The 27,975-nt window shown below is 55.1% G+C and overlaps 1 protein-coding gene across 11 annotated transcripts; it reads right to left on the reverse strand.

The window, feature by feature from the left end:
- Nucleotides 1-1,198: 1,198 nt before the first annotated feature.
- On the reverse strand, nt 1,199-27,668 carry PDE4C (phosphodiesterase 4C). Of its 11 annotated transcripts, none has more exons than XR_009350659.1 (18): nt 27,342-27,667; nt 26,417-26,477; nt 21,293-21,498; nt 10,139-10,330; nt 9,553-9,589; nt 9,389-9,462; nt 9,045-9,097; nt 8,579-8,691; nt 8,405-8,498; nt 7,699-7,862; nt 7,397-7,495; nt 6,801-6,965; nt 6,617-6,716; nt 5,893-6,047; nt 4,003-4,125; nt 3,568-3,750; nt 1,762-3,095; nt 1,199-1,396 (listed from the first exon to the last, which is right to left on the reverse strand). XR_009350659.1 is itself a non-coding variant. In XM_059160521.1 (18 exons), the coding sequence occupies exons 1-17, from the start codon at nt 27,380-27,382 to the stop codon at nt 2,709-2,711; spliced, it is 2,247 nt and encodes a 748-aa protein (XP_059016504.1). In that variant the 5' UTR covers nt 27,383-27,668; the 3' UTR covers nt 1,199-1,396; nt 2,673-2,708. The 11 variants fall into 11 exon arrangements, 10 of the variants coding, with proteins under 10 accessions (XP_059016504.1, XP_059016502.1, XP_059016505.1 ...); XM_059160521.1 differs by having other exon boundaries at nt 2,673-3,095; nt 27,342-27,668; XM_059160519.1 differs by having other exon boundaries at nt 2,666-3,095; nt 27,342-27,668.
- Nucleotides 27,669-27,975: the final 307 nt, after the last annotated feature.

Here is a 27,975-nt window from a genome sequence, read left to right on the forward strand (position 1 = left end):
TAAATAATTATTTGAGTTATTTATCCATTAGCCATCTAAGACCTCTGAGAGTTAGGAATTGGTGTCCCTAACACCTAGACCCGTGGACACAGTAAGTGCCCTGTGATGGTATAATATATATGAATGAATGATTGGAGAGAGGGTAACTTTGGTTAGGGAGGTTAGGACAGAGCTCCCTGGAGAAGTTACAGTGAGCAGGAACCTGAAGGAGAAGGAGCTGCCCAGAGGAGGCGGCGGGGGAACAAGACTCCAGAAAGGGGGAACAGCAAGGTGGCTCAGTGCCCAACTCAGGACGCATTCTTCTCAGATGTCACCTGTTGCAATTATGTGATCCTTAAAAAGAGCCCGTGTTACCCATGAAGCAATAAAAGCTCAAAGAGGTTAAGAGACTTGAAATTGTCCATATCCATCTCTAGGGGATACCAAGGATGGAGTGGTGGACGTGGCCCAGACCTATGGGGATCAGGGTGTGGAGAGTGTAGTGGACATGAATTAAAAGAATCCCCGAGAACTTCTACTAGTTCCAGCCTGGTATGGGGGTGGGGGTCAAAGAGGACTTTGCAGGGGAGCAGATGCTGAGCTGAGACCCAACGGGTGAGGATGAGGGGGGAGGAAGAGCAATCCAGGAGGTGGGGACAGCATGTGCAAAGGCCCTGAGTTGGTGCCACAGCTTGGGGAATGGAAAACCACCAGCATGGGTGGAGTGCAGTCAATAAGAAGGAGATGGACAGATGCCTGTGGCCCAAATTAAAGGGGCACATAAGAAAGAAACAGGGAAATAAGGTGAAATGCTGAAGGCAGATGACCTACAGGAAGGTTATAGCAGAATTTTCTTTCCTTTTTTTTTTAATCTGTTTGCATTAAAATTCTCTATAGTAAACATGTATTACTTGCAACAAAAGGGGGAGGGAGAAAAATTATAAGTAAAAATCCCCTAAATCTCTGCCTTTTTTTTTAAGCTTTTATTATTTAGAGAGAGGGGTGTGTGTGTGCACAGTGGGGAGGCGGGGCAGAGGCAGAGGGAGAGAGAGAATGTCAAGCTGACTCCATACTGAGCGTGAGCCCGATGCGGGGCTTAGTCCTAGGACCCTGAGATCAGGACCTGAACCAAAACCAAGAGTCCCACGCTTAAGCGAATAAGCCACCCAGACGCCCCTAAATCTTTGCCTTTTAAAAGTCTGGAAGGAAATGCACTAAGTTTGTGACCCAGATAAATTTTAATTCTCCTTCTGTGGAATTTGATCATTACTTGTGATGATGCTGAATTATCAGTGGAATGGAATTATTCAGGAATGAAGCCGGCTGTTCTTGAAGCGAGGGGCTGCTCCACGACTTGAGTCCCATTATAATTCTTCAGGCACGGGAGGAGAGGACGGTGGGGGAGATACTGAGGCTTCTGGAAGCGGGAATAGAACGGCATACTTAAGCAGAGGCGCCTCTTTTGCTGAGAGCTAGGAAAGCCCCTCCAGCGCGAGTCGGGAGCCTGAGGAACAGCCAGTGAGGCAAGAATCCCCAGGTTCACCCCGCCTCCCCTCCGCACCTCCCTCCGCCAGGGGGCGCTGCTGGCTAATGTCCTGCTCCTAGCCGCATGGCCTTGACCAGGCAACACCGCCTATTGGCACTCAGTTTCCCCATCCCCAGTGGGGATGGTATTAATTTTGGGTAATAGGGTTTATTTAACCCCAGAGACACGTCCAATGACCCCACGTTTCTAAGGTATTTCAGAAAGGTCACAGACACCACCCTCCAACCACAATTTACCCAAGTACAAGGATCAGGCCGTAGAGGAGAAACTGAGGCCCAGAAGGGGCTATGACTGGGAAGAAAGCCTCCGAGGTCTCCTTCCCCCTATTGGGAGTCTGGGGGCAGCCTCAGAAACAGAGACCTTCGCGGGGAGGTGTGGAGAGAAGGCTGTGCTTTTGTTGCTATTCTAAAAGAGGGAGAAAGTGGGAGGGGGACCCAGCAGGGGGTCCTGGGGCTCAGGAGAACAGACCCAGAGACCCCAAGACAGAAACTACACTGACTTAGAGCAAGAACCCGTACACAGGCAGCCACAAGCTAAGTCAGTCTTGAGAGACAGTTCCGGACACAGAGCTCTGTCTTTCCTGCCCCTTCCCGCTCCGCATCAGACCTCTTGAGCCAGGTTCGGCTCTGGACAAAGCTTTGGTGCTAAAAATTCTCCGATTCAAGTTTCCATTCTCTCGCATGGAGCTGCCTGGCAGATGAAGGGGTGGTACCTGGGGTGGGGGACAGGTAGGTCTCCTGGGGGCTGACTCGCCACCACCTAATGCAGGGCAACCCTAGAAGCACACGACAGGCACGAGCCTGGCACATAGTAGATGCTCAATAAATACGGGATCAAGACTGAAAAGATAAAGTGATGGCTGTGCCTCCAGAATGACCACTGGAGAAGGTGGACAAGGGGCCTGGTAGACACCCTCTTTCCACACTGAGCATGGAAGCCCAGGAAGGAGATCCCAAGGGCGCTGGAAGAGGCTGCCTGCAGTCAAGCCCCTTGGAGAACTCTCTTGGCAAAGCCTGGGGTCAGAATGGACCCCAGCCAAGTGCCTCCAATTTGATCCTAAGGTCTGCCTCTAACTAAAAGCCTGGTTGTCTCCCTTGGTGCAGAGGGGGGTGGAAGTGGGGGAGGCAAGGCAAGGGCCACCTGGGACCTCTTTCTGGAAGGTCCACTCATCCGCCAGGAGCCATTAGGTGCCAAAGGGCTCGGCCATCACATTGGCCTCATGGTCCACGCAGGGCTTGCCCCCAGTCCTCTGGTTGTCCAGGAGTAGGGCCCCAGGCTCTGGGCTGCCTTCTGGGGCCGGAAGCTCAGTGTCAGGTGACTCCGAGACCTCTGTGTCTAAAGCTCCTTCCTCCTCCTCCTCTTCTTCCGCCTCCTCCAGAGTCAGCTCAAAGCGGAATCGGTCAGGGCTCCCCTGCTCGGGGCTGGTGAGATCCACAGGACTGCGGGGGATCTTGCTCTGGTACCACTCACGGTTGTCCTCCAGCGTGTCCAGCAGGTCCTGTGCATCTGGGTGCACCAGATCAGCCCACGTCTCCCACAGTGGGTGTGCAATGTAGTCAATGAAACCCACCTACGGGTTGATATGGGGGAGGGGGTAGCTGTGTGGTGAGTCACCATGGAATCTAGACCTAGAACAGCCTCCAGGCCTTTGCCCAGCTTGTTCCCTCTGTCTGGAATCCCATTTCCCAACTCCTACTCATCCCTCAAAACCCTCTTCAAACAACCCTTCCTCTAGGGAACGTCCCCGGCCCCTTCTGGACTCCCCTAACTACTAAATCTTTCCTTGTATTCCAGCCCTGACCCTCACATCACCCAAAACAGACATTTCCAAACTCCATGAGGGCAGACCCCTCCCCCAGCATCCCAGAGAGAAAGGGTCCCAGGCCTGACTCCGCCCAGTCCAGGGCAGACCTCATGCTGAGGCCACTCCCCTTCCCTGGCCAGCTATGGTCAAGCCAGGACTCCTGGGAGTTGGTTCGCCCACCATTTCCCTCCCCTTTCCCCCCTTGTCTGCTGGTGGCTCAGCCTGGGAGCCCTCAGACCTGGGACTTCTCCACCGAGGCAGTGTGCTTATCACACATGGGGCTGATATCCAGGCCTGATTCGCGCTCCCGGTCGCCCTGCTGGAAGAATTCGGCCATGATGCGGTCCGTCCACCGGCGGTACAACTCCAGCGGCTTGGTGGGGTTGCTGAGGTCTGCACAGTGCACCAGGTTCTGCAAGACCTGGGGAGATCAAGGTTCAGGGAGGGCTCTGGTCATAGCACCCCATCCCCAAGAGACTGGGACCATGAACATACCCATCTTACAACTGGGGCTGGGGAAGTCATGGCTAAGGCACAGGCATGGGACTCTAGGTGCCTCTGTTTCTTCAAGCTTGGTGCACAGTTGGTGTTTCAGAAATGAAGTGAGAGCCACGGGCACCAGGGCGGGGGGGTGCGGGGGGGTGGTGTTCCTAGGGCCCACCTGGCCACACACCTGGATGCGGTCGGAGTAGTTGTCCAATAGCAGGACTCCAAGGCTTGTCACCTTCTTGGTCTCCACCATGGTCTTGAGGTCAGCCAGGAGGTTCATGTGTTTGGACATGTCTGTGGCCAGGACCTGGAGGGCAGACAAGGGAAGATGACAAGTATGAGGACTGCGCCTGCTCCACCCCTCACTCCCCACCTTCCAGACACCACACCTACTCTGACCCTTAGTCCTCTGAGCCTCAGTTTCCTCATCTGTGAAATGGGGGGATGTCACAAGATTCACAAGGGAGACTGAGTTACTGGTCCCTTCTCTGGGGTTGTTGGGATCACGGGGAGCATCCCACATATGGGACAGGGCAAGGGAGAGGGAGATTAAACTGGGGACTGAGGTGAGTTGTGCCTGATAGCAGGGGTGAGGCCCAGCAGAGGGTACGGCCTATGCAAAGGCCCTGGGGCTGGATGAGCTGAGGAACAGAAAGGAGGCAGTTGTAGCTGGAGCAAGTGAGTGCACAGTAGTAACAGTCGGTGAGGAGTGCAGTGGGTCTCAGAGGGGACTGGGGGACTTATCCAGAGGGCCATGGGAGCCACAGATGGATCTAAAGTCAGAAAGGACCTGCCTTGGTGCTCTCCAACCACCTTCCTGTGGCCACAGTGTGATCAAAAGGGCTGTTTTCAGCCATTTGGAAGGAAATTTAGCTCTAAACACTATTTAAAACTCAACTGAAAAAAAAAAAATTAACTGGGCACACCCAAGCAGAGCCAGCGCAGGAACGATCCCACAGGCAGCCCAAAGGCTCTGTGGATCAGATAAAAATCTCAAAAATTCTCCCCAAATCTCCCATTTGCCTCAACGTTGCGCCCACTGGGGGTACCTCTTGCCCAAGTCCCTAACTCCACCTCCTCAAATCTTTAATTCCTCGGCACTCAGACCTTTGGTTTCCTCTGAGCTAACCCCACGTGCTATTCCCTCTGCTGGGAACACTACTCCCTACTTCATGGCCCTCCACACCATGCACCCCACTGACTGCGGTGTTCCCTCCATGGAGTGGGGAGGACCCCTCCCCAGCTATGAACAGCCCCTCTCCCAACTCTGTCTCCAGGTCTCCCATCATGACTTCGCCTGGGGTTCCATCTCCCCCATAGTCCATGAGTCTTATAAAGGCCAGAACTCTACTGGTCATTGACGCACAGCAAGCACACAATAGGGGTCCAGTAAATGCGTGTTAGGTTAATAAATGAGAGGCACCTGGCTGGCTCAGTTGCTAGAGTATGTGACTCTTGATCTCAGGGTCGTTAGTTTAAGCCCAATGTTGGGTGTGGAGCCTGCTTAATTAAAATAATAATAATATTCTGGAGTGCCTGGGTGGCTCAGTGGGTTAAGCCTCTGCTTTCAGCTCAGGTCATGATCTCAGGGTTCTGGGATCGCTCCCCGCATCAGGCTGTCTGCTCAGCAGGGGGCCTGCTTCCCCCTTCCCCTCTGTCTGCCTCTCTGCCTACTTGTGATCTCTCTCTGTCATATAAATAAATAAAATCTTTTAAAACATGTAATAATATTCTATACTATTATATAATAAATATATAATAATAACTATATGTTATTATTATTATTATTAATGAATTGAGGCACAAAACACCAAAACTTACTCTCGCCTTCGAATCTGAATAATATCAAATGGGCAGACTTATGTTTCAGAAAAAACAGTACCTGAGACCCCAGAAACTTGGTGTATGAAGGGCAGCCGGGACTTAATTCTGGCGAGCCTCGCCCCGGGCTTAGCTGGTCATTACCCCATTTTACAGAGGAGGAAGCTCAGGTTCAGAGAGGAGACATGGCCAGGTCCAGCTGAACCCGCGCCAGCCCAAGATCACCCTGCTCCGTTCCTAGCTATGGCCTCACCATGTCGATGACCATCCTGCGCAGACTCAGCCGCTGCTTGGCACTGAGGTTCTGGAAGATGTCGCAGTTCTCGGCTTGCAGAAGCTTGAAGCCCACGGCCAGGTGGTGGTTCTCCAGCACGGAGGCATCGTTGTACATAAGGGCAAGCTCTGAGTCTTCGGGGGAGGCGGACAGCATCAAGACCTGTCCACCTGCCCACTCCACCCAATGGTAGGTTTCGCAAGCCCTCGGCAAACTCCTACTCATCTGTGGAGGCCCTGCCTCTAATGCCTTTCTACACTGGGAAATCTTCTAGAATTCTGTCTTTCCCCTTAGCTAGCCCAATCCTGCCTGCAGGAGACATTGTGTACTGAGCTCTGGTTGATTGAACAACTAAGTCGTCATCTTATTAGACTCTGGGGTCGTCGAGTAAGAAGTCTCTACTTTTGTCCCCAGCTCTCCAAGGATGTATACCCGAGACACCCAATAATTATTTGACTGAGTTCTTCAGAGACCTCAAAGGACTCTGAGCTTTAAAATCTTTGTGGCCCCAGGTCCATTCTCCCACATTGGTTATTTTCTCATTTATTGAGCACCTACTGTGTACCTGGAACCACTCTGAGCACCTAAGCGAGGGATGGTCTCAGCCCTTTCAACAAACAGGGAAACTGGGCTCACAACAGGAATGGGTGGGCCCGAGATCACATGACTGACAGCGGAGGTAGGGCCCCACCCCATGACTCACTGGTGTTGATGAGAAACTGGTTGGAGACCCCAGGATGGTCCACATCATGGATGGCACTTGCAAAGATGGCAGCCAGGATTTCCAGGTCTGTGAAAACAGCCTGCACAGGCACGTGGCATAAGAGGTAAGGGGTGGGCTCTGCCCCCAGCACCCACCCTGGCTGCCTCTAGCCTCAGGGTAGTACCTCGAGGGCGGGTGTGGCCAGCAGCACGTGCGTGGACTGGGCCACATCAGCGGCATGGAGGCTGTTGTGGTAGGCCACGTCGGCATGATAGTGACTCTCCAAGGTCAGAAGGTAGGTGACAAGTGTGTCCGCTGGGATCTGAAATGTCTTGAGCAGGTCCCGTTCCTGGTCCATCACAGGCCTCCAGTCAAGGCCTTGGCCTCTGGGCAGCAGCACGCACTATGCGTTCTCTTCTTCTGAACTCCTCTCCAACCTTCAAATACCCCCTCTTCCAAGATGCCCTCCCATCTTTCCCTCTGAACTCCCTTGGTCCCTGTCCTTCCCCTCTGGTCTAGCCCTGACCTCACAAGGCTGAGGGTATCCAGCTGTTTCCTCCAAGACTGGGTCTCTTCAGGGCCAGGCTTGGGGCTGAGGTTTGTTGACAATGAATTTTTCAACCCAGTGACCTCCTATCCGACCTTCAATATGCAGCTTAAATTATGCCATTCAGAAGTATCAGGGAGGATTTGAAAATGAGTGCCCCCGGAGGTCTTGGGGTAGGAAGATGAAAAGGAAAGAAACTCCAGATGCCCTGGAAGCCAAGGGCAGGTAGATACCTGGAAGATGCTGAACATGACGGTTGTGAGGGGACGGTTTCCACTTAGCTCTGCCACCTTGAACACATCAAGCCCCCACTTGTTGGTGTCTTCCAGTTCCTAGAATGTGCAGAACTGGAGCTTAACTCCAGCTCCCCTTCCTCAGCCCCTGGACCACAGACACTCCCCAGCATGCCCCAGGTCCTACACTGAGCCCCACCTGCCCAGTAGACAAGCGGGCAAACTGAGGCCCAAGACAGGGCACCCAAACAAGCAGAGTCATGACTCAGACTCGAGTCTCAGGATTCCAGCTGGGGACCCACCTTGGCCAACTGCCCCTCCTGGTCAGTCTGGACCCCAAAGCGTGGGACGGTGGCTGCAGAGAGGCTGGCCCTGTGGGGGAGCCCACGGAGGCTGCTGATCTGGGACATGGGCCTTGGGCTCTCCATGGGAGTCACCCTAAGCAGCTCCATCTCAGTCTGCTGGTCTGTAGACAGAAAACAGTAGGGCTCAGGGAAACTGATTCAGACCTGCTGGGCTTATCCTGCCTAGAGTCAGGTCCTGGATCTTGCCAAGCTTCAGGGTCAACCTATTGCCTTTTTACCTAGATCAAAGTAAGCTTGGAGTAAAGTCTCTCTCACCTGTAACTACCTTTCTCCTCCGTTCATGGCTGACTTCAGGGACCCCCTTCTGTTTGACATTGCCCTTGGGTACCTGGGATTCAGTAGTTCCCCCAAACAGCCAAATGTTCTTTCCATCTCCCAAACTGGAGACCTAGCTGTCTCCATGTTCACTCCATGTCCCCCTTGGAAAACTTCTACACAGGCTTCAGAACCCTAGCTTTAATCTCCTCCTCCTCCTGAAAGTTCCCTCTGTTCTTCCCTGCGGTCCGTCTCTGACCCGTGGGGTCGGAGGTGTTCATGTCTGGCTCTGTCTTCCTCAGATTGAGATTTGTATTACAAATCTTTCTTTTTCTTCCTCCTTCCTACCTCTATAATCTTGCCCAAGCAGTGACCCACCACAGCTCACCCAGGAAGGTTTGAGAGATGTACTCGGACACCTGGTTCCCAGAGCGGCTGGTTTCGGACAGGTGAGTTAACTCCCGGTTCAGCATCCGCTTGAACTGCAGGGGAAGGTGAGGGCAGTGATGATGGGGACACTGTGGGCAGAGGCAAATGATCTCGGCTATCTGGTCCTCCTCACCTTGTTGGAGGCCATTTCCCCCACTGAGTGCCGTGTCTGCAGTGTCTCCAGCTGATCCAGACACCAGTCCAGCTCGTCCAGTGTCTCCAAAGCCAGCTTCTGCCTAGTGTCCTCTGGGGGACAAGCTGGTCAGGGGCTGACCAACCCCCCTGGGGGTCCCTGCGCCCCTCATGCCTCTATCTCTACATCTGGACCCTGGAGCCCTTCCCAATAAGGCCATTAAGGACCCCAAGATCTGAGTGATAGATCTATCCCCACGTAGCTGTGTGACTGTGAGCAGGTCTCTGCCCGCTCTGGGCCTTGGCCTCCCCATCTGTAATATGGGCGTGGAAGACTCCATCCCCAAGGGTGTTTTGGAGACTACAATTAGCAAAGCCTAAGGACTCATGCGCGGAGTAGGTCACCATGGAGAGGAGGTTCACAGCTGTCCAGCAGTGGGAGGAGGGAGTGGGAGCAGGCACATTACCTGTAGGTGGAGGGGGCTGACTGCCAGTTGGGGGGTTCTCAACCGATGCCTGCCTGCGGTAGGGGTGGCCTACGTCACTCATACAGCCCCGCCTTCAAGTCTCCCAGGCCCCGCCCCCACCCAGCATACCCCATCCCTTCCACCCCAGGGTTGCTGGCCGTGTTCTTTCGGGTCGGGCCCCGCCTCAGCCTGCCTCCCCTTGTCTTCAGGCCCCGCCCTTCTAGGCCTGGTTCCACCCCTCCGCCAGCCCCGCCCATCTCTAATGCAGGCCCCGCCCCGATGCCTGTGCCCGTCGGCCCCACCTCTCTCCGCCAGGCCCCGCCCCCACCCCGCTCCCTACGTACTTGACTGTCCCGCGGCCTTGCAGGTGGGCGAGGGCTGCGACGTTGCTCCGAACGGTCCTCAGACTGGCTAGGACCTGTCGGAAGGGTCGCGATCAGCGATGGAAAGCAGGGGTCGGCTCTGCCAGCTTGGCTCACGGGAGGAGGGACAAAGGGTGGGCACCCACCTGGGCAAAGGGCGTCACAATCATGTCTTCTCCGTGTCTGAAGGGAGACGGGACATCAGGAAAGGCGGCCAGGAGAAGCCCTCACGCTGGTTCCCATCTTCCAGCTTTTACCCATACTATGACCTCCGCTGAGCGCGTCCTCCCCTCATGACTCTCCTTTGGGTGTCCTTTTAGTCCCTAAGCTCCCCTCACCTAACTCTTCTCTGAAAGCATCTCCTCTGGCCAATTCCCATCTCCCAACTAGGGAACCAGGGGCGGCAGAGATCTTAATAGAGGCAGAGCGGAAATTATTGTATTTCTCTTTTCATTATGGCTACCAAGAATCTCAGACCAAGGTGTTTTTCGGTTGCCTCTAACTGGGTTTAATGTCTCCAGATTGCCACCCAACCCCAGGGGCAAGTCAAACACAGATAATTCTCGGATATCATTCTCCCCATATTCCACGGCATGAGTGAGCTGTCTGGAAAACACCTCCTTAAACCTCAAAGCCCAGTTCAAATGACCATTTGAAGGAGGTGTGCAGAGTGGAGGAATTAAGGAAGGAGGGAGGAACCGGGAGGTGTCATCCCGCCAGGCTTGGACTCACAGATCGCTAGCTGCAGAGGAGTTCCGGGACATGGCCTTGGGCGAGAGTTCGTAGTCACTGTCGGTACGGTACAGGAAGGACTCTCGCCTCTGGCTGTGCTGAGCAGCGGCCTGGATGACCCGGCCAAGACCAGGCCCAGCCTGAGGGTCCAGGGTGCTTCTGCCGCATGAGAATCCATTTTCCAGGTCAAAGCTGAAGGCAGATTAGGCTTGGTCAGAGCCGCGGGTCCTGGCGTGCTGATGCCTGGCTGTGGCCCACACCCGTTGTGTCACATCCTCCCTGGAGCTTTGGTGGGTTGGACAGAAGTAGCCTCCAGGTTGTCCACCTGCCCCACAGTCGCACTCCACCCCCCAGGGACCCTGTGCCCGTCATTCCTCCGTCTCCACATCTGTACCCCAGAGCCCTTCCCCCTGAGACCAATCTGGACCCCAGAACATGAGTTTCAGGTCTGTCCCCAAGTGGCTGTGTGACCACGGGTAGGTTTAGGCCTTTCTCTGGACATCAACCACTTGCTCTCTAATATGGATGTGGCATACTCCTTCTCCGAGAGTGTTTTTAGACGAGCAGACTGCGGCTGTGGGCCTGTACTACTGAGTAAACTAAGATCTATATCACATGATAAATTCACTGGGACTGGAAACGACTTCCTGGGCTTTCCTTTCTAGAGGGGGCCTGGGTCCAGCTTGGATCTGACATGTTCCAAGCCTCTCCCAGCCCTCTTTGGCCATGTTCCGGATCACTTGTCCTCTCCCCCAGCTTCCAGGCCCCCACACTCATTCTGTATGGCCCTGTCCCAATTGTGTCACCACGCTCCCAGCTCACTTGGTCTTGTCCTCAGTTTCCCCACCATTGCTTCATCTTAGGCCCAAAGGATCTGCCTATTATCTTTTACCTCCGGGCCTTTCACAGGCTGTGCCCTCTGCCCGCAGCGCTATCCTCCCCCCAGTGCCCCTTGTGGCCATAAACCCCGACACCCCTTCCCAACTCTCAGCCCGAACTGGGTAAGGGGGAACTATACCCCTATCCTCTGGGATTACAGATCAGAGAAAAAGTGGGAGGGGCGGGAGGAAATAGAAGTTCAGGAGAGGAGTTAGTAGGAGAGAGAAGACTTAGCAACCGGGGAGAGGAGCTGCCTGTGTGGGAGTCATTGGCTTTTGAGAAGGGAGAAGGGGATAGACAGGAGAGGCGAAACCAGCAAGACACCTGGGACCGCCCAAGACACAGGGCTCCTGGCCAAGAGCCAGTGTACCCCTGGTCCCCTGTCAAGCGACCCCATCCCAGTCCACCGGCCGGGATTGGCATCTGCCAGAAGACTCGGGGCAGGGGATTCGGCTCAGATGGCAGTGGGAGTGGGGAATTCCGACATGATTCTGTCCAGTTCGACTGGATTCGGTCCGTCCCGGTCACGTTTGACCTGAGTTGGGTCTCATCACACATGTTTGCCCTGATCCTGACAGGTTCGGTCTCGCGAATTCGGTAAGGTCCTGCTACGTCGCCCGACGGTGCTCAGGCAGGTTCGGATGCATACGGGCATCTTCGCCGAAATCCCGCTGCGCTAGGTTTCCGAGCAAGCCCGTGTAGCCCTCGGCCCGAATCGGGCATATTCGGCTTCTTCCGGTCTCACTCGGGTATTTTCGGAAATAGTCGGCTATGTCCGGCTGCTCTCGAGCCGTTTCGAATTCGGCGCTTCCCAGAGAATCTCCTGACAGCTGGGGCTTCCGAGCCCGCTTCCTGACGTCACCCTGAAGAGCGGGTGCCTCTTAACCCTACCCTGCCCAGGCCGGGGCTCGGAAGCTAGCAAAGAGACGCCCAGGAGGGCTAGCGGCAGCGGATACCCAAACCTGCTCGGAGGGGGAGCCCTGGGAGTGGCGACTCCCTACACCTCCCTTGCCTCTCCCCAAAGTTTCTGGAAGAGCAAACCTATGGACCAATAGGGAAACTGAGGAGAGGCAACAGGGTGCTGGATTAGAATCCAGGTAATGGGTGCGGAGGGTTAAGGGCCAGGCAGGGATTTTCGCGCCGCGAGAAAAGCTGTTTTTCTTTCTGCTCTAAACTTAGCCGGGAGCGGTGGGGTCAGACCCTGGTTCCATGACGCGGGCGGCGCGGGACGAGGTCGCGCGCACTGTGGGAACCGTGCGTCTGTCTTCCGACTGGATAGGTAAACTGAGGCAAGGGGGCCTCGGAGGGACCCACCCTCTTCCAGCCTCACCTTCTGGGACTGAGGGCTGACCACCGACGCCCCTGAACTCTCTCCGGAACCCTCCGCAGGGACCCCTCTTCGCAGGTGTCTGGTGCCCTGCCGGCGCTCTCTGGGACCTGGGACACCGCGCCCCTCTCGGACTGAAAGGGCGCCATCAAGGACCACCGTCACGACTGCCTCCACCCTGCCAGCTGTCACTGGCCGTGTGACCTTGGCGAAGGGACCTTCAGTCCCTGAGCCGGCAGGTGCCAAATTATCAAGTGGATGCCAATGTGGCACGAATCCAGAGCAAAGCACCAGACAGTGGTCGGCGCCCACAAGGCCACACCTCCGACCCCAGCCTCGCCCCCGCGCCCCACGAGGTCACAGCTTCCTGAAGGGGTCGGGATTAGAACCCAGAACGATGGATGCAGTCTTTCTAGGACGCAACCGCGTGGGGCTGCGAGGAACCGGCTCCCAGTCAACGCGGGTCCACTTTCTGCGTGGGACACGCAACTCGCGCTCTTACACTGCGAACAGCCTACTTCGAGGCCCCCAGTCAAATCCGGTCCTCCCCTGTGGACACCGGAGGCTTAGTGTTTGGCCCCCGGGGCCATCTCCTTGCGAGCTCCGGATTGATTGGGGAGCGACAACAAGGGGAGGAGTCACTCCCTCCTCCCCTCACTCGCAGGGCGTTCAGCCCGCCTGCCCCCGGCAGGCAAAGGGTCAGGAGGAGACGTGAGCCTCAGCCCGTCCTGCTCTGGGCCATACAGCTGGAAGGGGACAGACGCTGGTCCCCCGGGCATTTGTACGAGCAGCGGGTGGAGGGCGGTGGAGGGGTGGAGGGAGACAGAGATAGAGAAAGACAGAGTCTCCAAGTACGGGAGACGGAGATAGGGCTGGAGGAGAGAGATACTGAGAAAGAGAGGGCAGGGCAGAGCGTCCCTACCCTGATTCGCGACCCGGCTCCAGCTGTCCCTGACTTTGCCCTTCCCACCTCCAGCCTAGCCGTTCTGGTGACCCCCGGCGGGCCCTCCGTCTCGCCTCACCACAGCGGATGGGCCACAGTGAAGCGCCGCTGCAGGCGGATGCTCTGGTTCACCAGGAGTTTCCTGAAGAGCCCGGGGGAGCCGCGCGGGGATCCCCGAGGGGAGCTGGGCCCGGGGGCCGGGGCGGGCGCGGGGGGTCCCTGCATCGCCAAGACCGCGTGGAGGCTGAACCCAGCGCAGGCTGCGCGGGACCTTTTCTGGACGGCCGCGGGGGCGGGGCCCGGCGGGGAGGGGGCAGAGGGCGCACCGGCTCCGCCTCGCCGCTGGACCTCTCCTGGATGCCCCTACCGGGACAAATGGGGAAACTGAGGCACTGGGCTGGACGCGACTCTTTGCTCCCTCCCTTCGAGGGTGGCCCTGTGGGTCCCAGAACCCGGATCTTAGACACTTCCTTCTGTCAACATGGCCCTAATTAGGGCAGCTTGTTGGGTTGACAACTTGGCTGGAAAGTGAAATGCGGAAGTCAGAAAGGGAAGTGGCCTCCATTGCGAGAGGGTCACCGAGGCACGGAGTTTGCTGAGGGGCTGCCCAGATCCCACGCAGTGTTTCCAATATCGCTTTGCCCATTTTCCATATGGAGAAAATGAGGCCTGAAGCCACCAGGGGCTGCTCCTCAAACTACAAACCCTTAACCCTTTACCAGGTGGGGAAACTGAGGCTGGGAAAGAGGTAGTAACATGCACGTGGCTTTGCTGCAGGACAGCAGAGGTTTGAACCCAGCTCCCCCTCTCCCAGTCCCCCTCCACAAGTCCTCACGTGACCCCCACCGGCTCTGACATTCCCCAGGCCCTGTCTCTGGATCCTTTTCCTTCTCCCGCTGTCTCTACTGAACAAACATCCGCACTCCACTCCCGCCAGCTCTTCCGTCTGTGAAGCATCAGCCGCCTCTCCCTCTGCCTCGGGAAGGACACAGGGGGCCTGGAAAGGGAGATTCTGGAGGGTTTTCTGGGGTTTGTAGCAGGTGCTCTATCCTCTGAATGGCTTTGGGGTGGCCCTGCCCCATGCCACAGAAAAGGATAGCAAGTCTCAGATGTCACATCTGAGGGCAGGACCTTGAATGCCTATATGTCTTAGGCAGAGGCAGCCAAGGACCAAGGAGGCTGGGCTTCTCAGCTGAGGCCACACAGAAGCTCTAAGTCCAACTATGTCCCTGCTGTGGGATGACACCCCCTCCCCAGCCTGGACTTTATCCCAGGGGACTTCATGCATTTTGGGGGGTCCCTAGGCAAATGGCACCCACACTTCTGCCACTCTGAGGGGAATGTGATATACAAAGGGGGTGATTAGAGCTTCAGTGGGGGAACCTGAGATGCCACAGAGAGGAGACTCTGACTCTCTCCTGACTCCCAACCATCCCATTGTCCCCATTGTACAGGTAAGAAAATGGAGGCTCAGAGAAGGGGCACACTGGGGCCCAGGAGTGCAGACAGTCTCAAGGACCTGGCTGGGAACCTCCTTCTGCCCCCATGGCCCTGCAACCGGACACCTGGTGGGAACCAGACTCGCTGTCCCAAAGTCAAAAATACCATCTCTAGTTGCTGTGGCTGGACCTAATTATAGCCAGTCCCCAGGGGATAGAGGCTGCCAGGATCCATCTGGTGGAGGCACTGGGGACAGGGTCAGAGGAGCCTCCATACCACCTCAGCCCCATGGGAGGGGCTTGTAAGGGTCCCATGTCCTCAAAGAGAAACTGAGGTACGGAGAGATTCAGTTGCTCCCCAGAAGTCACAGACATGAAATGGAAAACTAAGACAAAATGCATCAATACAGACAGCTTCCTACTTGCCTGGAGCTGAGCCCAGGGCAGAGCATGTAAAAGTAATTTGATTTTCAGAGCAACTCTGCAAAATGGGGACTATCATGCTCATTTTGTGGATGGGGAAATTGAGGCACAGGGAGGTGGTGGTCACTCGCTCGGGGTCACATAGCCCTGAGTGGCAGTGCCAGTGTCATTCAAGCCCAGCCTAGAGGGCTCCCTAGCCTGACCCCTCTCCCACTTAATGCTTAACTGACTCCATCCCCTCTGAAGTCCCAGAGGCTACTCTGACATTAATGTTTTATCAAGAGTTTTAATAGTTTAGTGGTTTGAAACATTAATAGATTCAACTTTAAATATTTTATTAAAAGTTTTAACAGTAATGTTCTATTAATAACTTTTGGGATGGAGAAAATGAGCCACAGAGCCAAGACTCAGCATTTGAAGCCTGGTCTGCTTGACTTTGGGAGGCCCCAAACCCAGCCCGGGAAGGGGCTAAGGCTGAAGGAGGGGTGGAAAGAGAACCCTCATCCCAACTTTGTCCCTGTGTCCTGCCTGACCTGAGGAAGTGCCCAGCAGTCTAGTGTCCTTAGCACTGTCTCGAATTTCCATTGAAACAGTTCTTCTTTTGGCAGATGCTTTCCTCCTCTGCCACCAAGTGGCCCCAGTGAGGTGGGAGGTGGGTGTTGTTATGCCCATTTTACAGACAAGTAAACAGGTCTGGAGAGGAGAGGGGACTTGCCCAAGTCCCCATGGAGAGTCTATTTTTCGAAAAGAGTTTATTTGTTTGAGAGGGAGAAACAGAGAGCATGAGCAGCAGGAAGGTGTAAAAGGAGAGGAAGAAGGAGAAGCAGGCTTCCTGTTGAGCAGGGACTGGATCCTAGGACCCTGGGATCATGACTTGAACTGAAGGCAGACGCTTAACTGACTGAGCCGCCCAAGCTTGCCTCCCCTCGGCCCCGCCCCCATGGAGAATCTAGACAGAGTGGAGAGCAGGGGCTGAGTTAATGTATAGATGCTCACATGGGTCAGATCTCACCCTCCTCTGCTCCAGGCCCTTCCCATGGCCCTCTTTTGCCTTCCATCTCAATCCATACCTCTCTGAGGTTTTGAGGTCTGACCCTCCCTGACCCCTTCCTCTTTGCTCACTCTGCTCCAGACTCATCCCCCTCCTTACTTTTCTTTGAACCAGCCAGGTTCATGCCATCCCCTGCCCTTGCCCATATGTTCTTCTCCTGCTGACTCTTCATGTTTCAGGTCACAGCTGGAGCATGACCCCTCCAGGAAGCCCTCCCTGACCAGCTGGGTAAATATTCTCAGAGCACCCTTCTCTCATGGGCACAATTTCACATTTCCTTGTCATGACCACCTGATCTGGATCTGCCCGGCCCACCAGGCCCTCTAAGGCAGGACCTGCGTTTGCTCACAGTGCGCCCTCAGTGTCCGACACTCAGTAGGTGCTCAATAAACCCTTGGAAGTCAATAGAGAGCCTCCTCCTCCCACCCTTCAGCCACAGTGATCTGTAGTCAGCTGTTTGTACACCTGATCCTCTTGACTCTGAGTCTTTGCACATTCTGTTCATTCTGCTCGGTACACCCTTCCCTTCAGTCCTCCTGGCTAAATTTTCTTCGGTTTAAATCTTTCTGTTTGGGGCGCCTGGGTGACTCAGTCTGTAAGTGTCCGTCTTCGGCTCAGGTCATGATCCCAAGGTCCTGGGATGAAGCCCCACATCGGGCTCCCTGCTCAGCAGGAAGCCTGCTTCTCCCTCTCCCACTCCCCCTGCTTGTGTTGCCTCTCTTGCTATGTCTCTGTCAAATGAATAAATAAAATCTTTAAAAATAATAAATAAAAAAATCCTTCAGTTTAAGCTTAGATGTCACCTCTTTCAAGCCATCTTTTCCCACCTCCTCCTCGCCCGGTGCTGGATCAGAAACCTCCTCTGGGCTCCCCTGGTTCCCTAAGTTCTCCCCATCAAAACACAGATCACACTGTGCTATCTCCACCTGCTATAAGTGTCTCCACCATGAGCCTGTCCACACCTGCTTGTCCACTGCTGGGTCTCCAGTACAGGGCCTGGCACAGAGTAGATGCTTAATAAGTGCTTGCTGAACAAAATGCTAGGATCCCAGACCACATGATCTGCCTGGGCCAGTGGGGAGGGAAGCCAGATCTGGGAACCAGGCTTCCACACAGAAAGTTCAAGACAAAATGTAGAAAATACCAGATTCATGTTTGCATCTCACTGTCGACACTGATGTTCAGAGAAGCACTGTCACTTTTTCGGGACCACACAGTAGGTTGTCCTTAAACCCGGCTTCTCTGAGGGCTGAGCCCCTCCCCCCACACCAGCATATACACGCACACGCACATGTGTGCACACTCACAGGAACACGATCTCCTGCCTTCCAGAGTCACTTGGGGTCTCCCCCTAAGACGGGTGCAAACCTGTCTGTTTGTTCTTTCTTGAAGATGGAAAATCATGAGTCACTGGGAGTGGGGGCAGGAGGAGATGAGGAATGGGGGGGAGGGCGCTGAGGACCAGGCTGGGAGTGTTAGGTCAGGGTTGTTTATTAAGTAAGAAGTCACTGGCCCCAAAAGGTCCACGGACCAAGGTGGGAGAAAATGAAAACCAAGATCCAGAGAGGAAAGGAACTTCCCTGACGTCACCCAGCCTAACCTCAAACCCCAGACTCTAGATCTCGCCTAGATGGCTCCCCCTCCTCTCCAAAGAGGGCCTGGGACTCCTAGATCCAGTCGTCCAGCCCTGGGACTCCCATCTCTGGTCCCTCTAAGTCCCCTGTTTCCCCTCTCTGTGTTTCTTTTTGGTCTCTTATTCTCCTGTCTGCCCTCCTGGGTTTATATGAAAAAGGAGGCGCAGCCCTCCCCACCCCGACTCCCCCCTTCTCCATTCCATCTCTTCTGATGTGGAAAAAACATCCTGTGCTCAGGCTCCCCAAGAGGCTTCCACTCCTCCCAAGTGACAGGGGCCCAGACGGACCACAGAGAAGGCTCCTTCCCCAGTGCTGTGGCTGGCCCGCCCTGGTCCTCATACATCCTCTGCAAGGTGCCCTCAGATACTCATGATGGCCACAAACCCCGCAAACATCCCAGGACATTCCAAGATCTGGAAGACCCTTGGACACCTAACTGGGTCAGAGTGAAGTAACGCCCAGTCACAAGCCCATGGGCACCACAAGCGGAAACACAAAGGGACGTACACAACTGGTGTACACACACCCAGACACATCCAGTCACGCAGAGACACAGCTGGCTGTGGGCACTCACACCACGGGTCGGAGCACACACGGCAGGCAGCTGCTCAGACTCACACACACTCAGAAGCGACAGCACCTCAGCACACCCAATCACATAAGCCATCATGACACCACCAGCTCCACCCCACATGAAAACAGCTCTCTTCCTCCAAAGAACCGGCTTCCAGCCAGGCGGCAGAGACCCTCCGCCCCGGGAGAAGCGAGGACCCTCCCCCACTCCCGCCAGGCCCCGCGCGCCCCTCCCCCACGGCTCGGGAGTGCCCTGCCCCCGCCCACCTACCGCCTGTAGGAGGTGGGCCAGGAGCGCCGAGACTTCTCGAGCCCCAGCCGCGGGCTCCGGTCCCGCTCACTGCGGCCCGCGGACTTGTCCGGGTCCGAGTAGAAGCGCTGCTGGATGCGGATGGGGCGCCGGGGCTGACGCCACAAGTGCTTCGGGGGTCTGGCTATGCCTTGCCGGCTGCGAGCGCGACTCAGCTCGCTGGATGCCTCCGCCCCTTCTTGGACCCCTGAGGTCTCCATGCGCCAGAAGAAGGGAGCGGGGAGAGCAGGGAGCAAAGAGAACAGGGCGCGGGAGCCGTCCCTGGGAACCAAGAGTATCTGAGCCGGGGTCGGGCCAGGGCCGGGGGTGAAGGCAACAGCGAGGAGCTGTCCGCGCCGGAGGTGCTGAGGCGGGAGAAGGTAGAAACAGGGGCTCAAGGTGGGGCTGACACGGAGGAGCTGTCCGTGCCAGATGGTGCAGAAGGGTAGCAAGGGAAAAAGAACTTGGGGTAGAGGTTGGAAACCGGGGCAAGGGACAACCCCAGAGGAGAGAATGGTTTGCTGTCCCCTGTAGTGCTGGATGAAGGAGGGTCAAGACACGAGCTTGGAGAGGAGACGACAGAAATTGTCCTCCCTGTTGATGCCGAATGAAGACCAGGGAGGAAGGGACTCTGAAGACCCCCCAGCTCTAAGACTCTGTCCCTTCTCCTGGTGCTGAAAGGGAAGCAGGTAGTAGATTCAGGGGCTGGTGGATGAGACGCGAGAAGCTAGCTGCAGGAAGCACGGAGAGACAGGGGTTCGGGAGCACCTCCACACCAGAGCGTCGTCTGCCCAGGAGGTGCTGAAAGCTGAGCAGCGGCGGGTCCTCAACCCTCCCCAGTGACCGTAGCAAGGAGTCTGGAAGCAGAGTCAAGGGCTCTGATCTTCAGAGGTAGGCACGGATGGTGTTTCTCTGCCAAGCTGAGGAAGGTAGGCTTAGCGATTCAGCCCCAGATGGGGTCTCTTTGGAGCCCTAAAACCCCCACTCGCACAGAGCAGGGATCCAGGAAGGGCAGAGAAATGGGGAGAGCTGTAACAGGGTCTTCGCATCGCTAGGGTGGGCACAGAGAATCTGCGTCTAGTCGGGGCTGCCAACGGTGGGGGTGGGTAGAGAGGGGCACGCTTTTATAGCCATACCAACGCCCAGACCCTCAGCGGAAATGGCGGGATCTCATTCGTCCCATTATGCCTTGGGCCCCACCTCACAGGCACGATTCCTGCCCTCAAATCCCAGACCTGCCCCTCCCTTCTCCAGTTCTAGAAACTCAAGGCCCTGCCCACCAGGCATCCTAATCTCAGGGGTAATTTCCTGGTAGGTGGCAAAGGGAGGGTGAGAACATTTTCTATTATGGTTAACAGAAGCAGAAATGCATAGGAGCAGGGCTGGGTGGGTGGGTGTGGGCTCTGGGCTGGGGCAGGGAGGCATTTGGAGACACTTGGTGCAGTAGGTTTGGGGGCAGGAAGAGCCATGATCTCAGAAGGGTATTTCAAGACTATTTCTCATGGAGATTCTCCACCCTCTACCCTAGTTGTGTCCCCAGGTTGGAGAAATGGGAAATGTTTGGGTCAGGCTGACTGCGATCATCTTGTTCAACAAGGACTGCCACATCTTGCTGGGTGAAGGAAAACAAATGACTCTTGCTCTATCCTTTACTTTCATGGCTCAGTCACTGCCCTTCCTTTTAGCCCCCTACCCTCCAAAGATGTGGGAGACCACTTGGTCCACTGGTGGGGAACATGGGTTCTGCCACTGGCTGGCTGTCGCTCCCCCCTTCTAAGCCTGTTTTCTATTCTGAAAAATGGGGATAATGATGGTGTCCCACATCTTAGCATTGTTGGAAGGATGAAAAGGGGTATCACAACTGAAGGGTCAAAGACCAGGAGCTGTCCACACCAGTACCCCCTCTCTTTTACCCCCTGCTCGTGCCCACCAATACCTGCTGTGTCTACCTCATAAATAACTTCTAAATCTGCCTACTTCTCTCCACCTTGATCCATCCATCTACTGCCCAGAACTGCCCAAGCCTTGACAATCCCAGTTGTCACAGAGAATTTTTCTAATGCCAATCTGATCAACTCACTCTCTTGAAAACCTCTCCATGGCCTCCCATTGTATCCCATAAGGTCTTGTGTGGTCCAGCTCCTGCCCATATCACCAGGCTCCTCTCCAGTCACACTGATCTGTGTTAAATTCTTCATATACCTGATCTTCTTGGGTCCAAGGCTTTGTACAATCTGTTCCTTCTAATTGGCATAGGCTTCCCTGAATGTCTATGGTTGACTTATCTTCATCCTTCAAGCTAATCTTAGATGCCACCTCTTCCAAGTGGTCCTTTCCTCACCTTATACTCCCCAACGCTGGGCCAGAAGTCTCATCTGGGTTCCCAAGACACCTTGATCTCTCCACCTGATACGAGTCTCTTTCCATCATCAGCCTCTGAGCACCTGCTTGCCCATGGCTGTGATTCTAGTACAGGTCCCAGTACACAGTAGGCATTTAATAAACGTTTTCTGAACAAGTTAGAGAAAAGTTCAGCTAGACAGGGCATGCTCTCTCACCTAAGACTGGTCCCCTTGGTCCCAATCTGCCTCCTCACCTTCCTGGGTCTGGATTGTGGCCTTGCTCTGCCCCTTGAGACTCGATAGTGAACACCACACAGGCACTGGGCTCAACCTCTCCAGGGGTTCCAAGGCGGCTTGACAGCGGTGGCAGCAGTGGAGTCCCTGAAAATCTTCTCCGGATGACACCACTGCCAAGTGGGCTCATGGGGACCAAGCCAGAATCCACTGGCTCCCGGACCCTCTGGAGAGAGACAGTGGCGAGACATAAGCAAGTTCCCAGGCAGGGAGCCTCTCTGGGACATGGGGGACCAGGGGGAAGCTCCAAGATTCCCTCACCCAGATTCCTAGTCTGGACCAGAGTATCTGAGTCTGTCTGTCTGTCTGTCTGTCTGTGTGTCTTTCTTTAGATTTCATTTATTTATTTATTTGAGGGGGGGGGGAGCATGGGTGGTGGCAGGGCAGAGGGAAAAGGAGAAACAAAGTCCCTGCTGAGCAGGGAGACCCACGTGGAGCTCAGTGGGGCCCTTGGGGCTCGATCCCAGGACCATTGAGACCATGACCTGAGCCAAAGGCAGATGCTTAACCAACTGAACCTCCCAGGAAATCCTGAGTGTTTCTTTCCCCCTGATTGAATTTACCTCTCTGAGCCTCAGCTTCCTCATCTAAGAAATGGGGATGTGGATCTCAAACTTGCAGGATATGAACAGTGCCTGGCCCACAGTAGGCATTGCAGAAATATTTATTAATCAGTTAGTACATTGTATATTCATATTTATAACATTATGATATATACTGCTATTTATTACAATAACACTCCTTCTGACAGTATTGTATCATATTATATTTGTATTAAAATATAAAAATAAGGGGTACCTGGGTGACTCTGTGCTCAGCGGGGAGCCTGCTTCCCCCTCTCTCTCTGCCTGCTTCTCTGCCTACTTGTGATCTGTTTGTCAAATAAATAAATAAAATCTTTTAAAAATATAAAAATAAAATATGCAATAAGTAAACAAGTGGATAATAACAGCAGTACCAACAGCTAACCTTTCTTGCACACGGACGCTCCATCGGCACTGTTCTAGGGAATCCCTCATAGATCAGGTCATAAGGGCACAATAAGGCTATTTTATACCATTATCCTCATTTTATCAAAAATTTTTAAAATTTATTTATTTGACAGACAGAGATCACAAGCAGGCAGAAGCAGGCAGAGAGGGAGAGAGGAGGAAGCAGGCTCCCCACCAAGCAGAGAGCCTGATGCAGGGCTCGATCCCAGGACCCTGGGATCATGACCTGAGCCGAAGGCAGAGGCTTAACCCACTGAGCCACCCAGGTGCCCCTAGTGCCTCAATTCTTGAAGGAAGAACTGAGCAGGAGACATTAAATAAGATGATGCTGGCAATCGCGCCCTGAGTAAACACTTGAGACATTTGAAAATCAGATAGAATTGGGATGAATTGATGAGTCAGCAACATGACCTTTCCAGCCCAGCAGAACTGGGTTCAGCCCATGCCGTGTGGTGTAGGAAAAGCCCACCTCAGTTTTCCTGTCTATGAAATGGGATGAAAATGGTACCAACTACTTGGGGTTGTTAGTAATATAAGGACAGACCCCTAGATGTTCCAGTCCCAGGCTGAGAGCTGTCAGTGGTGCTGACCCTAGGACTTAAAATTCACTACGTTGGGGAGGAGGCGCAGGGCTGTGCTGGGGGAGTGTCAAAGGAGCCAATGGGCTGTGGGAGAGGTGGATCTCAGAGGGGCAGGCCCGCCTTCTCTTGCTCTGCCACCGAACCTTACAGATTAATCTGTCTCAGTAATCAGATCATTCAGATGGGAAAACCAAGGTCCAAGAAAATATGGCTAATTAGGGTCAGAGCTAAGGCAAGGGGGTTCCGCAAAGAAGGTATGAGGAACACATGTCAGTTCAGGCTCCAAGGGGCGTATTTCTACAGGGCATTTCTTCACAGGAGAAGAGGAAATGCTCTGCTGAGAGTCACACAACTGGGAACCACTCAGTTCCCCGCAAACCCACTTAGCTCTTTGCACAGATCTGATCCTTCTAGGACCCAGGATGCTTAACCGGTCCTCCCACTCCCAGCCTCATAGGAACATAACCCTCTTCCAGGAGTAGCTGAGTTCTAATGTAGAAATCTAAGTGTTCAACACTAGGCCTCCCCTGGGAGGGTTCCTGGTAGCTGGGAGGATGTGCAGGAAAGCAGAAGGTGGAGTGTGTGGCTACAGGGGGCCCCTCCCAGAACGGGAGGCCCCCTGAGCTATCAACTGCCGGCTGTCTTCTTGCGGAAGGTGAGTTCCAGATGGGGAAACCACTTCCCTACACTCCTACTCACTTGTTTATTCAGATACAGATACAAAATGATAGGTCAAGCACATCGTACTAGAAAGAAAATTAAACCGTGTAGGAGCCTGGAGGGTGATGGAAGGGCCACTGATAATGTTGTCACGGCAGAGGTAGGGGCCTTTCTGAAGAGGCAACTTTGGTTTTTTGTTTTTGTTTCTCTTTTCTTTTTTTTTTTTTAAGATTTTATTTATTTATTTGACAGAGAGATCACACGTAGGCAGAGAGGCAGGCAGAGAGAGAGGGGGAAGCAGGCTCCCTGCGGAGCAGAGAGCCCGATGTGGGGCTCCATCCCAGGACCCTGAGATCATGACCTGAGCTGAAGGCAGAGGCTTAACCCACTGAGCCACCCAGGCGCCCCTTGTTTTTCTTTAATAAATTTTATTTATGTATTTGGCAGAGAGAGCGAGAGCACAAGCAGGTGGAACAGCAGGCAGAGGGAGAGGGAGAAGCAGACTCCCCGCTGAGCAAGGAGCCTGATGCAGGGCTCGATTCCAGGACCCTGGGATCATGACCTGAGCCAAAAGCAGACGCTTAACCAAATGAGCCACCTAGGCACCCCAGAGTCCTGGGGTCAAGCCCCGCATCGGGCTCCCTGCTCAGCGGAGAGTCTGCTTCTCCCTCTCCCTCTATCTTTCCCCCCACAAATAAATAAAATCTTTTTAAAAAATTAGGGCTTGGTTTAATCATCATGTGACCCCCCCCCAACAGAGCCAGCGGAGGCAGCTGGATGTTTGGGTCTGGGCTTGTGGGGGGCCAGGCTGGTTTTAGGGTGAAACAGGTAAGACAGGCCCTGTGGGGAGCAGTTGACCGACCCTCCCCCATCTGGACTGAGGCTGGAGTAAGGATGCGGCACTCTGAGAGCTGCAGGCGGGAGAGGGGAGGGTCACCCCCCACCCCACCCCACCCCCCCACACCTCTCAGCGGCAGCATTAATCAATCTGCCACTCCAGACTGATTGCTTTCCCCGTTGAGAGGTTGGAGTGGGGACAGAAAGCCCAGGGGTGGGGGTGGGGGCAGGAGGGGAGGAGGGGGAAGGGCTTGGAGGGACACTGAGCAGCTGCCTTTTGATTTGTCCATCTTGCCTGTCCCCAAGATCTTCATGTGTGCTAGCCCTGGGTGCTACCAAGTCCAGCCTCTAGGACCAACCCTAACTGCCGAGTCCCCGCCCACAGCTGCCTCTCACCTTCCTCCATCTTCCCTAGCTCCACCTCCCCAGCCCCAGCCCCAACTATACCTGCCTCAGGGCCTTTGCAGGAGCTAGGCCCTCTACAGGGAAAGCCCTTCCCCCAGCTCTTCCCCCTAAGTGGCTGCCTGTTTTCATCTACTCTTTTAAAAGTCATATTCCGGGGCACCTGGGTGGCTCAGTGGGTTAAAGCCTCTGGCTTTGTTTCGGCTCAGGTCATGATCCCAGGGTCCTGGGATCAAGTCCTGCATTGGGCTCTCTGCTCCGCAGGGAGCCTGCTTCCCCCCACCCTTCTCTCTCTGCCTGCCTCTCTGCCTACTTGTGATCTCTGTCCAAAAAAAAAAAAAAAAAAATCTTTAAATGTCACCTTCCTGCCCAGCTTGGGCAATCTCATTCCCACTCACCCATCCCCAGATTTTATCCTTTTCCTTAGTTGAACATCTGTCACCACAGCCTATGAGCCTCCATGGCCCCCATGCCCAAAGCTGGGCCCCAAACTCAGGGAGCATCCCATGTACAAGTAGAATGACTGATGCTGTAAATTGAGTGTTTGAGGGGAGCTCTAAGGGGTCCCCACTTTACCGAGGAAGAAGTTACGGCTCAGAGAAGGAGCTGGCTGCCAGGGCTCATCAGGGCTGCCTGACCAGGGCCTTGCAACACACCATGTTAAAAAGGAGGAACGGGGGGGCACCTGGGTTGCTCAGTTAAGCATATGCTTTTGCCTTAGGTCATGATCCCATGGTCCTGGGATTGAGCCCCATATTGGGCTCTGGCTCAGCAGGGAGCCTGCTTCTCCCTCTCCCTCTGCCTGCCTCTGCCTGCTAGCACTCTCTCTCTGTCAAATAAATGAATAAAATCTTAGGGAAAAAAAAAAGGAGGAAAAGGAAGGATCTTGGGTGGTTGAAGCAGTTGGGGGAGCTCAGCAGTGGGGTTCAGAGCACACACAAGGGTCCTGAAGGCCCAGGCTCAAATCTCCGTTGGCCCCTCACTTTGAGGGCGGGCTAGCCTCTCTGTGCCTCAGTTTCCTCATCTGTAAACTGGGACTACCCTCATCTTTATTCTCCTTGCATAGACAGCTGAGGTGTGGATCAATGAGTCAACCAACGCATGTGGGACCTTGCTGACTACAGGTACTAGCGCATCCAGACCTCCCTTAACCCACACAATGTTAGCCCCTTTTCTTTATATGAGCAAACAGAGCCCCAGAGAGGTTATCAGTCACTCCGGCATTGGTGACCATTAGCTCCTGCTGGGTTCTCTGCTCACTATCTCAGTTCCCTAGAATGAGGTCATTGGCTCTGCCCCAAAGGTGTGACCTCACATGCGCTCCCTGGACTGGGGGCATCCAAGCCTCCTCTCATTGGGCCATCAAAACCTTGCATCTAGAGCCCAAAGGGTCCCTGCTGCTCCACTGCCCATTCCTGCCCCTAAAAGCCAAGGCTGCAGCCCTGGGCTGGACAGTGGAGTGGGATTGAGTCCCAGACTCCCAGTAACCTTTCTGGGACTCAGTTTCCCTGTCTGTAAATAGGTCCCCAGACAGCTCTGGATGTTTCCACTAGGAGAGGTACTGTGAGCCCCACCCCCAGGGCCTGGACAGCCCAGCTCCACCCCCACTCACCTCGCTTAGCAGGAAGGAGAGGGCTGTCCCACTGCGCCGCATGCTGCAGACATCTCTGAGCCTGTGGGGACAGATGTGAGACCCCTCAGGCCCTGGGATCAAGCTGTACTCCCATGAGACTCCCCCTAGTCAAGGAGCTCATCCCACACCCTGTACCCTTCTCCTGGTGCCCACAGATGCTCAATCAAGGGATCCCGGGCCATACCACAGGCACTGCTGTGGGACAGCCCCCGGAGCTCTGCAGGGGCTCCTGGAGCCTACGCACCCTACCCAAGCCTCCTGCCCCCTCCATGCCAGGGTCCACAGCCTTGGAGCATCAGGACCTTCAGGAAGAAATCCCCTGGCCCTGGGCCCCTTCGGGGACTCCATTCACCTTCCAGCACAGCTCCCGGTGGCTTCTGGACCCAGTGCCTCAGAACCTCCTCCTCTGCCCCCAACTCATACAGGATCGGCTGGGCTCAGGCAGGCCTGGAACTCCCTGCCACCGCTGAGGCCGGTCTGAGTCCCGTGACCTCCCTGGGAGCAGAGGAGGGGAGGACTGGACCTGCCCAAGTGGGTGGCCCAAAGTCCCCCCCAGCTGCTCCCCCCCCCGGCCCCCCACCCCGCAGAGCCCCTTAACTACCTCAGTGCCAGGCTCAGACGGACGGGACACACCCACATAGCACACCTAGTTCTGAGTGATGGGGAGGGGGGGAGCATGTCCCCTACACGGGTGGGAGAGCGGCAGGGAGTGTGTGTGAGGGGGAGGGAGGCTCAGGGTGAGCGGGTGTTACGTTTAAATATTTGTGTGCTTATAAGAGAGAGGTGGAAACACGAAGAGCCAAAGAGAAAGAGAGAGAAAGGGAGAGACATGGAGAGACACGAAGAGAGAGAGAGGGAGACAGAGCAAGGTGCAGATTTGAGGTTAAGAATGGAAAGATTTTACCAGCTCAGGGTCTGGGACAGGTGCTTCATAGGACAGCCCATGCGGTGTGGCCTCAGGAGTTCAGGGGTGGCCGTCTGGGGTCCCTGGAGGCTCCAGGAAAGTTGGTCACCACGCTGTACCCCCCCTAGGCAGGTAGATGATCCTCTCTGCTCAATGCAGTCCTCACAAACAGCCGCGACTGGAACCACAGCGGGTGGGGGGCAAGGTGGGGGGGTCCTGTGACCAGAGGAAAGGTGCTATGTGGCTCTGAACCCTTGGGAGCTACTGAAAGTTAATGTTTCACTGGAATGGCTGCCTGCCCAGGAGGCCCCGCCATCCCTCTGCCCCTGAAAATCATTAGAGCATGACCTCCCCCATCCCTGCCCAACAGGCTTCATCCCCATGTGCTGTGTGACCTTGACACCCCACCTCTGTCACCACCCATTTCACGGAAGGGTAAACCCAGCTTTGAAGGGGGTTCCAGGCCAGAGTCCTGGCCAAGGCACAGCCTGGAGCCTCCACGTCCCACTCCACTGGAGAAGCCTGGAAATTTCGGCGGGGCGGGGTGGGGGGGGGCACAGGGTGGGTGGGACACAGGAAGAACCCGCTAACCCACCAAGGGTTCCCAAGCAAAGGCCTGCCCCTCCCTGTACTA

The sequence above is a fragment of the Mustela lutreola genome, chromosome 2, assembly GCF_030435805.1.
Source record: "Mustela lutreola isolate mMusLut2 chromosome 2, mMusLut2.pri, whole genome shotgun sequence".
Taxonomy (NCBI): Eukaryota; Metazoa; Chordata; class Mammalia; order Carnivora; family Mustelidae; genus Mustela; species Mustela lutreola.

Excerpts from the sequence above, each read along its gene's own strand:
- PDE4C (XM_059160521.1), bottom strand. The coding sequence starts at position 27,382 with ATGGGCTGTCCTATGAAGCACCTGTCCCAGACCCTGAGCTG. Across the intron at positions 9,590-10,138 it reads TCCTCTGCAGCTAGCGATCT|ACACGGAGAAGACATGATTG; the intron begins GTGAGTCCAAGC and ends GTCTCCCTTCAG. Across the intron at positions 6,717-6,800 it reads TGGCCACACCCGCCCTCGAG|GCTGTTTTCACAGACCTGGA; the intron begins GTACTACCCTGA and ends GTGCCTGTGCAG.